The following is a 13,579-nucleotide window of genomic DNA, read 5'->3' on the forward strand; positions in this document are numbered from 1 at the left end:
ATTTATTATTATCACACTTTAATAAATTTCCAAAAGTACAACGATGAATATTTTAATAATAAAAAAATTATTTTTAGTATAATGTACATATTTTATTTATATTAAAGGAGTAGCGATTTTTCTATAGGTGTAAAATTAAATCTTTGTAAAAATTTAATAAAAATTGTATGCATAATACAAATCGTAAACATGTTAATAAATATGATAGTTAATTTTTCTTTTATGGAATATTTAATTTGTTTAAAAATCAGTTAAATGGTGTAATAATTTCATCACGTCTTTTTCCACATTTCCATAGTACCATAAAATACGAAATATTATTTTTAAATTTTTAAGTTATCATATTCGCAGATTTATTCACTAAAAAATAATTTTAATATTTGGATATGCATATACATGTTTGCAGATAGTAAATTTTATTATGCAAATTCAAAAAAAAAAATATATGGCTAGTCATGTTAATATATAAATATATGAGGCATGGTCTTAAAAAAAGTTGCTAAAATATCTTTGAATTTTGAATCATTTTACTGTTGCGTATATTTATTATTCTTGGTTTATTTTAACCAATATGTATAGTTATATATACATAATAATTATCTTTCTTTTTTTCTTATTTTACTTTATAAGTTATGATTGCCATACTGGGCGCACTCTTCGGTAGTTTTATCCCCTACCACATCATCTTTTTCATCTTCCTCATATTTTTCATCTTTTTCATCTTCCTCATCTTTTTCATCTTTTTCATCTTCTTCATCTTTTTCATCTTCTTCATCTTTTTCATCTTCCTCATCTTTTTCAGCTTCCTCATCTTTTTCAGCTTCCTCATCTTTTTCAGCTTCCTCATCTTTTTCATCTTCCTCATCTTCTTCATCTTTTTCAGCTTCCTCATCTTTTTCATCTTCCTCATCTTCTTCATCTTTTTCATCTTCCTCATATTTTTCATATTCCTCATCTTTTTCATCTTCCTCATCTTTTTCATCTTCCTCATATTTTTCATCTTTTTCATCTTCTTCATCTTTTTCATCTTCTTCATCTTTTTCATCTTCCTCATCTTTTTCAGCTTCCTCATCTTTTTCAGCTTCCTCATCTTTTTCAGCTTCCTCAGCTTCCTCATCTTTTTCATCTGTTTCATCTTCTTCGTCTTTCTCAACTTCCTCAGATTCGACGTGGCGATTCGTATTTTCATAATCATCTTGATGATATTCGGAGATTACGTTATTTTCTGCTGGTGTGCCAACTGAAACTTCTATTTGATTATCTTGTTCTAATTCTTCTGCATCTATATTTTTTTTAACATCTTCAACATTGTTTATGTGTGATGTAGTTTTAATAGATATGTTCATAATTGCATCTGATTCATCATAGATATTATTTCCTTCGTTTTCCATATTATTTGATTCTTCTTTTTCGGATTCTTTGACATTTTGATGAATTTCTTCATCTTCTATTTTATTTATATCACTAATATTTGAATCAGTTAAAGAATATGCTACTTCATTGGGTTCTTCATTGTGTTCTTCATTATTTGTTAACTTGTCAGGGTATTCATTATGTGTTTTATTGTTAATACTAGAATTTTTAGACATAAAATCAGAGGCATTGTATTCTGGATCCTTATTTTCTACATCTACATTTTCACTATTATCAGCTTCTGGTAATAATTCATCTATTTCACTTAAAACTACATCATTAACATTTCCTTGATTCGAATGAACATCATCTGAGTTATCCTGTTCAGGATCATTTTCATTTACATCTATATCACTTTCATTATTCCCTAATTTTTCATTTACCTTTTCTTGAAGTTTTAAGAGCATTTCTTCTTCAAAAACAGGAATAAAATATTTATTTTTTTTATTCAAACTAGAGCTTTGGCTAGCATTATTAAGGTTAGAGATTTGGCTAGCATTATTAAGGTTAGAGATTTGGCTAGCATTATTAAGGTTAGAGATTTGGCTAGCATTATTGTCTTTGTTATTTTCCTTATCATCTTCTTTTGGAAATATGATCTGATTTTTGTTAATATTATATGAATTATTTTCCTGATCTAGCAAATTTTTGATGAAATTTGTTTCATTTTCAGAAACATTTTCGTTAGAATTATATGGTTTATTTTTTTGTGGAATTATTTCTGATCTCACAGGATCATTGTTATCTTCTCTTTTTTCTAAAATAGTTTTTTTTTTAAACACTTTTATTTTGTTTTCTGTTTTATTAATTTTAGTATTTATAGTTCTTTTTAAAATTTGACATTTATCTAAATTATTTTTTTCTTCATTTAATAAACTATTTTTTTCGCTTTCTAAGTTTGATATTTGTTTTTTTAATTTGGTTAATATACTTGTTAAATTATTTATAACATTATTTTTTTCTTTTTTAAGTTCATCTCTTTTAGTATTAAGTGTGAATATTCTTTTTTCTAAAACATCTTTAGATAAATTATTACATTCTTCTATTGGATTTTCATTTTCTTTCATTCTGTCTATTTTTAGTTCGTTCATTTTTTTTTTAATTTCTTCGAGTTGTATATCTATTCTAAGAGATAATTGACAAATAAAATATAAAAATAAAAAAATGAAATATAAAAATTAAAAGCTGTGTGGACATATTTGTGTAGCTATTATTAAGTGCATTTACTCTATACTACATAAATTATTATATATTGAATTTATTTTATCGGTGCATAAATAATAATGACATACTTGGATATATTTTCTTCATATAATTTGTTTCCATTTTGGAGTTGTATTAACCGAGAACATAAATTTGATTGTTGGCCTAGTAAATTTTTATATTCTTTTTCCAGTGCAACTTTATTTGGTTTTTTTTTATTCGAATCTAGTAATTTTTCATTTTTTCTTATAATATCTTTTAAGAATTTTATTTCATTTTTTTTATTCTCAATATCTAAACATATTTGTTTATATTTTTGTTCTAGTGTAGAATAAAATAATGGGTCTGTTGATTTTTTTAATTTTTTTTTTAAAGTAATACTATCTTTTTTAGCTGTTTCTATATGCTTATTTAAATATTGCATATTTTGTTCTATAGAATTATATGTTTTATTTAGTTCCGGTTTATTCTGGTTATTTGTATTAACTTTGAAATTTTCACACAATTCTGTGAAATTAGCTATTTTGTTGTTGTGTTCAATTAATTCTTCCAAACTGAGGTTTTTCTAAATGCATTATATGTGAAATAAATGTGTGCATATATATAAGACATGATTAAGATTTATTAAGTATAAAGGAAAAAGATAGTCTATTTATTTATGTGTATATATTAGAATATATGCATATTATTACGCTTTTCAATAATTGGTCGCTATCCTCTAATAATTTATATACATTTTTTAGCTCGATAGGACAATAAACTTTATTTTTTATTATCTCATTTCGATTTTTTCTTATTTGTAAACCTGTAAAATAAGGAAATACATATTAAATTATTTTGTGGGTATTAGTAAGGGTTTTTATATATTTTTTCTGAATATATATAAACCAAATAATGCCTATATAAGTTGTGTGCAAAAATGCATAAATATATGAACAGTTCAGGTGAATAAGGTTCAAAATGAATAAAACAACATGACCATGTTATGTCAGTTTCAAAGATAAATCTAGCTATATAACAAAAAAAATAGATAGATAAAAAATAGCTAGATAAAAATAGCTAGATAAAAAATAATTTTAAAGATATTAATTTTATTATAGTACTTGTGGATGATAATTCCTTTTCATAGGATAAATTTTTTTTTGAAGGATATCTCAAAGACGATTTAGTTTCATACATTTTCACTTTTTTTTATTAATTTGATGCATTGTGTATTTTATTTTTGTGTTTTTTTTGGATCATGAAAAAATCCAAAGTTTGTCCCTTATTTATGTATACTAATTCAGGTGTTGTTATTAAAAATGAGGTAGTTGAAAAAAATATATATAAAAATAAATATATATTTCAAGGGTAAGTAGTAGAAATAAGCATAGATTATTTGGTTAAATAAAATAAGGGCATATTATACGAATATATTCATTTATACATGCATACATAAATCTATATCCTTACTTATACACGTGTGTGTATATATATGAGGGTATAAATGGGAAAAAGTATACAAAAGACACATATATATTCAGAATATATTAAATTAAAATGATAAATGATTACAAATTTGTTTAATAAAAGATAACATTGATTTAGTCACATTTACATAAATATTTTCAAAACAAATTCATTTTCAAAGCTGTCTAAAAAAGGAGAGAAATGTGAATAAGAAGGATATGGAATAAAAATTATTTTTTAAACATGCACACTCAATAAAAAACGTAAAATAAATAAAAGGGAATTAACAATGCGTAAAATAGTATCGTATTCTTATATATATATATAATATATATTTTTTTTATTTCTAATATCCTTATAAATTTCAAGTTATAAGATAATAAGGAAAAATAAAAATCTACAAAAATAAAAAAATTATGCTTATTCATACATATATACCTTTTAAAAAAATTAATAAAAATAAAAAAAAATTTAATAAAAATTTGCTATACCAAAAAAAGACCTTTAAAATTGTTTACATTTTAAATATGCATATATATAATTAATTTGTATAGTAATTATATATGTTTTGTTTTAAAAATGTTAGTTATGAATAAACCTGTCTTATGTACATATAATTTTTTTTGTGAATTTAATTTAAAGAAAAATACAAAATAATAACATTTAATATTGTGTTACTATATTTTACATATTTGTTTTTTTATGCTTGTTAATATAAACTCTAATAAATTGGAGTAGTGCCCATAGAACTACATTTTATTTGGAAAAAATATTAGCGAATTTATTCGAGGGAAAATGATTGATATGCTACTCAAGATATTCTTCGGGAAGTATTTTGAATGTAAGCGATAAAAATGAGAGATAAAATGAGAGAAAAAATGAAAAATACTACAATTGTATTCCAAATAATATAGCTGTATCACCTTTTTTATGCTTTTTTTACTGTTACCTTTTTGTAGCATATGATAATAATTTTATTACGATGAACATGAATGCAGGAGTTGAAATTCGAAACATAATAATAAAAAATGATGAAATCAACAATTTTTTAAAAGTTATTATTTTTTTTATTTTGTCTACCAACACATATATGGCATGCATGTATATATAATGACTTATATTTATCACCATGAATTTCATAGCTTATTAAAAAAATGTATTTTTGTCTACAATATATTTTTTTATTCCTTGTTCATATTTATTTCATCCAGCTAGCCATATAAATATATATGTGCATATATACATATTTTTTTTTCTTCAAGAGTAAAAACGTAGATATAGAAATCGTTTACTTGAAAATTGAAAGAATTAATATAAGTTTTTTAACTTTATCTGGTGTATTAACTGTAATAAAAAAAAAGAAACAACTTTTTCTCTATTTTTAATGAATTTTGTTTTTAGCCATTTATACTTTGAAATATGTACATATTTTTTTTATTTAAAATGAAATACAGCTAAAGTTGCAGGGGGTCGATTTGAGAATTAAGCCGAATATTCATAAAAATGCTTCCAAAGGAATAAAAAACAAACTTATGAAACTTTTAAAAAATAAAGAAAAAGGTAAGGGGGACATACACATTAAATAAAACTTATTGGCTATAGTATAAATACAGTTATGTATAGTTATATATGGTATATTTCCATTTATTTTTATGTTCTTATATTTTTTAATTTTTTTTTTTTAGTTCATATAATAGATAAAATAAAATTATTTTCTCCAAACGGAACAACGGTATGGAAAAAATAGCATGAATTTGTAAAAATAGAAATGAAAATAGAAATGAAAGAATATTGTGATATCTATAAATGTTTGAAGTCATTTATATGAACATGCAATATATTTTTAGAGTAATTAAAATGTGAATATATATATATATATATATATATATATTTAAAATTTATAGGATTTTAGTTCTTCACAAAAACGGGTACAGAAAAAGATATTATGTTGTAGCTGTGAAAATTATAAGGACATTAAAAATATGATATGTTCATATAATAATTATAGTAATATAAAAACTTATATATGTAAAGATTGTTCTATTTTAAAAAATAAAAAGTATGGACAAAATTTAAATTTATTACATGAACAAATTATTTTAAAAAAAGCATTTACAAATTATACTACTGATATAAATAATATAACTAGCACAACCAATATCCCTTATAATAATAACGAAATAAAATTTATGCATGAAAATATTCGAACTAGTTTAAATAATAAAAATATATATCGAGATACGATAAATGGAAAAGGAAATTTTATTAATTCATATAAACAAAATAAAAACAGTTATTCTGATATAAAAAATAGACACGAATTTGTTAAAGAAACTTATTCAAAACTATATGGAAATAATAATGAAAAATATGTTTACGATACATTTAAAAATCAAAATTATTACATAAATAATACCAATATATATAATAACATGGATGTGGAAAATAATAATATTTTCAGATATGAAGATGAATTGAATAAGAGTCAGAATTTCAATTTCGAAAAAAATTATTTAACCAGTGAGCATATAATTAGTAACAATAATTTTGGAAAAAAACAAAATATAGAAAGTAAAAAAAAAAAGACAAAAGATAATGATAAAAGAACTAAAATTTGTACTAAATTTCACAATAGTTTTGATCATAATATTTATCAAAATAGTCAGGAAATAAAAGAAGAAGCATACAAAAATATAGACTATAATATTCCAGGTAAAAAAGAGGGAAATAATTGTACAAGAAATATCAATAAATTGTTATATCGCTATAGCAATATGGATAATGGTGATTACAGAAAAATTAAAATCGATAATTTTTTTCAACCACAGTAAAAATAGCTATATATAAAAAAATACATTTTTTATATCAGCATGTTTAAAATGAGACAGTTATATTTATTACTTTTGTATTCATTTTAAATTTGTTTGTAAAATCGGGTTTATTTTATAGAAAAAATTTTCTACCGTTTTTAATTTATATTCTTAATATATATACATATTCATGTGAATGTGTATATTTACCTATTGTATATATGTGCGTATTTGTTTGTGAGCGTAATTTTTTATAATATGTATATATATATATATATATATATATACACACGCGTTTCATTTTTTATTTACACCTAAAAATTAAAAAATTATCTAAGTTCAGATAACTATAACATTAAAAAAACAAAAAAAAATACAAGAATAACTTTTTAAAATATAATCATAATGTAAACAAATTAACAATTAAACAAAATTGTGGATTATGAAAAGATAAATTGAAACAGATTAAAAAAAAATAATAGCTATATAGGATAGTATAAATGACACTATTTTTTTTTTTTTTTTTTAATAAAAATATGTGCATTTAATAAATTCATATGAATTGTTCATAAAAAATGGAAAAATATAGCTAAAATTTATAATTAATTTTTTTTTTTTATGAACGAAACATAATTGTATTTTGATTAATAAAATTATATTGATTCGACAATTTATTTGATCTAATAACTTTATTCGAATCAGGTATAATTGGCATATCACTTATTTCCAATGGTTTGGGAAATTCGTTAAAATAAGGATGTTTTAATGCATCGGAAGCTGACATTCTGTCTTGTGGATTAAAATGTAATAATTTTTTTAACAAATCTAAACCAATATCTGATAAATATAATCCTGAAAATTGGCTAGCTATGTTAGGAAAATGAGATCGAATATTATTAACATTCATTTTAATTTTTTTTTTTTTAAATAAATCTTTATTTTTTGATATAAAAGGGTATTCATAAAATTTTGGATATGTTTCTTTATCAGGTAATCCTAACAAATTTAATATTTTCCACATTTGGTCAACTTCATTTTCACCTAAAAATAAAGGTTTTTTTAATATCATTTCTGCAAATATACAACCTATACTCCACATATCAATTTTATTTGTATAACATTTTTCTCCTAATAATAATTCAGGAGCTCTATACCATAAAGTTACTATATTTTTTGTAAGATTAGGATTATCAATATGACTAAATTTTCTAGCCATACCAAAATCACATATTTTTAAAATACCTTTATTACTATATAATAAATTTGTTGGTTTTAAATCTCGGTGCATAACCCAATTTGTGTGCAAATAATTAACACCATTTAATAGCTGCTTTAATAAGCATTTCAATTCAGAAATAGTAAAACTTGGTGATTTATTATCTAGTAGCATTTTTAATTCATGTTCAATATATTCCATAACTAAATATATATCATTTAAATGTTTCCCTACTATAACCTCTTTAATAGACAAAATATTTTCATGATTGAGTTGTAACAAAATATTAATTTCTCTTAACGATGTAATTGCAAAACCTTCATGTCGGATATTTGAGAAATTTTTTAGTTGTTTCAAAGCAATAATTTTTTTGGTTTTTTTATTTTTAGCTCTAAATACTGTTCCATATGTCCCTTCACTTATTTTATTTAATTTTTTATAATTTTTAATGCTTCGACATCCATTTAATATGCAATCAATTTGGTCCTTTTCATCAATATCATTCTCATCACTATCATTCTCATCACTATCATTCTCATCACTATCATTCTCATCACTAACATTCTCATCACTAACATTCTCATCACACGTTTCTTCTTTAACACTACTACTTTCAGTGGTTTTGTTTTTACTTTCTGATGCATTTTCTTCATTTTTATTTCCAACACTATCTTTGGTGAGTTTTTCATTTTTATTTCCAATATCAGAACTGTGTTGTAATTCGTTTTTATGATCTGCATACTTAGGACGTTTATAGTTTATCGTTTTTTCAAGGGAATTAGAAAAACGACTTTTATAATTATCTGAGTATATTTTTTTTTTTTTTTCATCATTTTTTTTGGAATATCCTTCAATAATATTTTCATTATTGGGTTTACTAAAATGATGAGATGACATTTTGACATTATATTCTTTTTTTTCATTGTGTATATGATAAAATTCTGGTGAATTTTTATATTTTCTTTTATCACAATATTTATTTATTTTGGTATGTCTTATTTCTAACTTTTTTTTTTCATCAGAATTATTTGAGTGTCTATATGTTTCTTCATTATTTTTTAAAGAATTGTTATCATTATCCCAAAGTTTCTTTCGTTTTATATTTCTTTCCATTTTATTAAAAAATTGATATATTGTTATTAAATTAGTTTACTTTTTGTTTTGTTTTGTTTTGTTTTTTTTTTTTTTTTTTTTTTTTTTTTTTTTATATTTATTTTATTTATTCAGGTACCCATTTAATTCGTCATTTGTTTCTCCATCATATTTAATTACAGGTATTACAAATATTCTTGGAAAGTATTTTCCATTTATTAAAAAAATAATATTATTTATGAGTCTATTATTTTTTTAACTTATATTTTAATAATTGACCAGTCCCTGTATATATAAAAATATTTTACTATTTTTATTAGTTTATCAAGTTTGTTGTATTTTTTTTTGCTATAAACATATATCCCTACATTTATTGCAAAAATTACACTAAAAAATACGCTAAAAATTACACTAAAAAATTGATATTAAAAAACTATTTTACAATTTCAATTGATGGTGTTTAAGTTTTAGCGAATTACATAATACAATTTGATTACCAGCATATGCAATAGTTGGTAATTTGAAAAAAAAAAAAAAAAAAAAAAAAAAAAAAAAAATATTGCATCATACTATATTACCCCATATGCCACCTTCTAGTGTGACACTTTTGTATAGTCTATTTATACATGATAATAATGACAAAAATGAAAAAGATGACAAAAATGAAAAAGATGACAAAAATGAAAAAGATGACAAAAATGAAAAAGATGACAAAAATGAAAAAGATGACAAAAATGAAAAAGATGACAAAAATGAAAAAGATGACAAAAATGAAAAAGATGACAAAAATGAAAAAGATGAAAAAGATGACAAAAATAATAAGATAATATTAGCATATAAATATATGTAAAATATGGCTGAGAATATTTCCCTTCTTTTATATATAGGAGAGAAATAAAATAACACAGTTAAATTAAATATTGTAAAAAAATATATTGCTGAAATGTAAATTAAAAATAATATGTAAATATATTAACAAAATTAAATGACCTTTATAATTTATTCACAGTAATGTTTATTTTTTTATTATCTCCAAAATGAAATAAATAAAAATCTTTTGTTGTGTATTTAAGGCACATATATATTGTTAGTCTCCTTGTCAATACATATATACATGTGTATTATAAAAAAGCAAAAAAAAATAAATTTGTTTTTTTCATAAAAAAATGGAATATTTTACAACCTTAAATTATGTTAATTAACAAATAAATTGTGTCTAAATATATATTTAAATTTAAAGAGAATATAATGTTACATTTTTTTTTTTTTTTTATAATTATTATCTTGAATGTGGAAGGTTTATAGTTATTAAAAAAAATAGACATAAAATGATGGTAGGGTTTAGGAGAAAAGCTAACATTTCTATTTGAGCTATGCGAATATAAATAAATTAAAAAATGAACAGACATGTTAATATATTTATCCTATGTTTTAAAATAAATAAGATATAGAAATGTTTTTTTATAATTATAGAAGTAGAGAATTATTTTTTATAATTATAAAGGTTCTTAAATGATTAAATTTTTATATACTGTTTATATGCACACACACATGTGTAGTTCTACAAATAAAGAATTAATGTAAAAATGTAAAAATGTAAAAATATAAAAATGTAAAAATGTAAAAATGTAAAAATATAAAAATGTAAAAAATATATTTCATTAGCAATATTAACGAAATAAATAAATATAAACATTCTATCTATATATAAAGGGTCAAACTTTGAATTTTTTTTTTTTTTTTTTTTTTTTTCTCTTATGGTTCTCATATATTAGTATTATACAATCATCAGACATAGTAAGCAAAAATAAATATTTTTTTTTAAAAATAGTATCAAAATAGTATCAAAATAATATACCGTCTTAGTATTATTATTCTAAATTAGTTTAGTTATATATAATGTGTAGAAAAATTATATAGAAATAAAAAAGTGAAGATAAAATAAAAAAGTGAAAGACATAAAAAATAATGAAAGAAATGTTAAGCCCACCAGCATATAAACCTTTATATGAAATTATTAGAGTTAATAAAAAAAAACCTCCTAATATAGATACTGAAATATATAAAGAATATTTATTAGTTAAGAAAAAGTTTGAAAAAGATCTTGAAAATAAGAATGTAAAAATAATTATTTATGAACGTTTAAATGATAGATATTGGACAAAAGACGAAAATGTTAATACATCTGATAGTTCAGAATTATGTGAGGATAATTTAAAAAAAACGAAACAAAAAAAAAATATAAAAAATGTGAATGAAGAGGAAGAGCCTGGTAATGTTATACAAACTGCGGTAAGTAAAAAGGTGAGAACCAAAAAAAGAAAAGAAAAAAAAGCAGAAAAAAGGGCAGATGTAAAGACAGATGTAAAGGCAGAAGTAAAGGCAGAAGTAAAGGCAGAAGTAAAGGCAGATGTAAAGACAGAAAAAATGACCGAGCAAACGACCGAAAAAACGAACGAAAAAATGGCCGAAATAAACAGCGATATAGTTGTAAAAACAAAGTCAACGAAAATTATAGGAACACTTAAAATATTGTATAATTTTTATGTAAACTTATATGATAAAATAAAAGAAGATGTAGAAAATATAAAAAATAAAACAGAGCATAATAAAATAAATTTATTTAAAGATGTTAATTTATATTCTAATTATATTTCTATGTTCGATATAATAAATATATGTGAAGATTTAAATATTATTAAAGCATTTTTAAATTCGAAAAAAGAATGTGAATTGATATGGATTCTTACAGTTAATTATTTTGATAAAGTTGATGAAAATATATTCGAAAAATATAAATATAAGATAGATGTAAATTATGAAAAACAAGAACCCAAACGGGTTCAGGAATGTACAGAAAAAAGTATTAAAAACCAAGTAGAAACTTCTGAAAATAACAATGGTATGGAAAATAAAAACATAAAAAATGGTTCTAAATTTGTAGAATCCAAAAGAGAAGATATTTTTCAAGAGACAATTAATGAAAAAAATAATTTGAATTCTAAAAAAATAAATAAAGATGATGAACAATCATTATTATCTGAAAAATTCCAAAAAAACGAAATGAAAATAAAAAATAATGAGAAAGAGAATTCAAAAGGTGAAGTAAATAATAAATCTTGTGATATAGTGATAAATAGAAAAGAAAAAATAAAAGAATATATTTATGATAATTGCTCCGAGAAAGTTAATGCACTAATGTTCCGAAAAGTAAATTTCTTTGTCTTTGTCTACATAATAATTTATATAATTAAAACAAGCACTAGAAAGATTAAAGCGATAAAAGATGATATAAAAAAAATCAAAAGTTTTTTTTTTTTCTTAAATATTTATGAAAATAAAAAAACTATAGAAACTTTAAATAATATATATAAAGATAAGTATCTAAATTTTTATCAAAATTATAATAGTAGTGAAGAAATTGAAAATTATAAAAAGAGAAAAATATTTCGACATAAATTTTCTTTTTATGATATTAATAAAATTTTGGGAAATAAAAATGCAGAATTTGGAAATTTAAAAACGGGTATGAATCAGAAAAAAGTTGAGGTAGCGAAAATTGAATCTACTGGAAAATTGGAAAAAAATATAGAATCTGAAAATATATTTAACGAAGAAAATCAAACAGATATATTAAAAATTAATAGTAAATTTTATGAGGAAAATGATAAAAATTGTCAAAAAGAAAAAGCAGTACAAGAAGATAATCGATATAAAGATACACATTTTATAGAAACGTTAGAATTATGTAATGATATGGATATTATGAACAAGCAAGGTAATAATTGTGTAAATGAAGAAAATAGTGATATAAAAAAAAATAAAATTTTAAATAGCTATGTATTTGATTATATTTTTAAAAATTATTGTTACAAAAAAAAATATTGGAATGTATCAGAAAATAGTAGTATTGATTTTGGTATTATAAAAAAAGAAAACAATAATAATAATAATAATAAAAAATATAAAATAAATATATATAATCATAGTAAATATAATATAATAGTTGATGTTAGTGTAGATAAAGATTTACCTGTATCGGTCATGTTTAAAGACAAATTATTTTGCATTAGCTCGAAATATACTATTTATTTAGAAGTAGACAATTCCATTTCAGGAGAAAAATTCGGGTTTGTAAATGTCAAGTTAAATTACAAAAATATAAACAAAGAACATGATCAAATAAATATTCCTGTCTATGTTTTTATCCAAGATTAATAATTCTGATAAAGTATCTAATTATAAATTACCAAATCTCAAGATATACTATCGAATTTTAAAGTTTCATATATATAGTATTATTTTTATTTTTACAATATTTTTTTGTTAATAAAATATGCTTTTTAATTCGCGATTCATATTCCGCATTTTGTATTCCCATTTATTATTATTATTA

The 13,579-nt window shown here is 21.5% G+C and overlaps 4 protein-coding genes across 4 annotated transcripts; 2 read left to right on the forward strand and 2 right to left on the reverse strand.

Annotated features, from left to right (window-relative positions):
• Positions 1-623: 623 nt before the first annotated feature.
• On the reverse strand, positions 624-3,795 carry PY17X_0719700 (conserved Plasmodium protein, unknown function; the record flags this gene model as incomplete). Its single annotated transcript, XM_022955581.1, has 4 exons — positions 624-2,538; positions 2,706-3,181; positions 3,309-3,421; positions 3,720-3,795. The coding sequence occupies 4 exons, from the start codon at positions 3,793-3,795 to the stop codon at positions 624-626; spliced, it is 2,580 nt and encodes an 859-aa protein (XP_022811841.1).
• Positions 3,796-4,860: 1,065 nt separating this feature from the next.
• On the forward strand, positions 4,861-6,896 carry PY17X_0719800 (conserved Plasmodium protein, unknown function; the record flags this gene model as incomplete). Its single annotated transcript, XM_022955582.1, has 6 exons — positions 4,861-4,906; positions 5,025-5,119; positions 5,328-5,411; positions 5,520-5,625; positions 5,751-5,797; positions 5,970-6,896. 6 exons carry the CDS (start codon positions 4,861-4,863, stop codon positions 6,894-6,896), a joined length of 1,305 nt encoding a protein of 434 aa, XP_022811842.1.
• Positions 6,897-7,491: 595 nt separating this feature from the next.
• Positions 7,492-9,204, reverse strand: PY17X_0719900 (uncharacterized protein; the record flags this gene model as incomplete). The annotated part of the gene is made up of 1 exon (XM_726220.2): positions 7,492-9,204. One exon carries the CDS (start codon positions 9,202-9,204, stop codon positions 7,492-7,494), a length of 1,713 nt encoding a protein of 570 aa, XP_731313.2.
• A 1,947-nt stretch (positions 9,205-11,151) lies between these two features.
• On the forward strand, positions 11,152-13,401 carry PY17X_0720000 (conserved Plasmodium protein, unknown function; the record flags this gene model as incomplete). Its single annotated transcript, XM_022955583.1, has 1 exon — positions 11,152-13,401. One exon carries the CDS (start codon positions 11,152-11,154, stop codon positions 13,399-13,401), a length of 2,250 nt encoding a protein of 749 aa, XP_022811843.1.
• Positions 13,402-13,579: the final 178 nt, after the last annotated feature.

The sequence above is a fragment of the Plasmodium yoelii genome, assembly GCF_900002385.2.
Source record: "Plasmodium yoelii strain 17X genome assembly, chromosome: 7".
NCBI lineage: Eukaryota > Apicomplexa > Aconoidasida > Haemosporida > Plasmodiidae > Plasmodium > Plasmodium yoelii.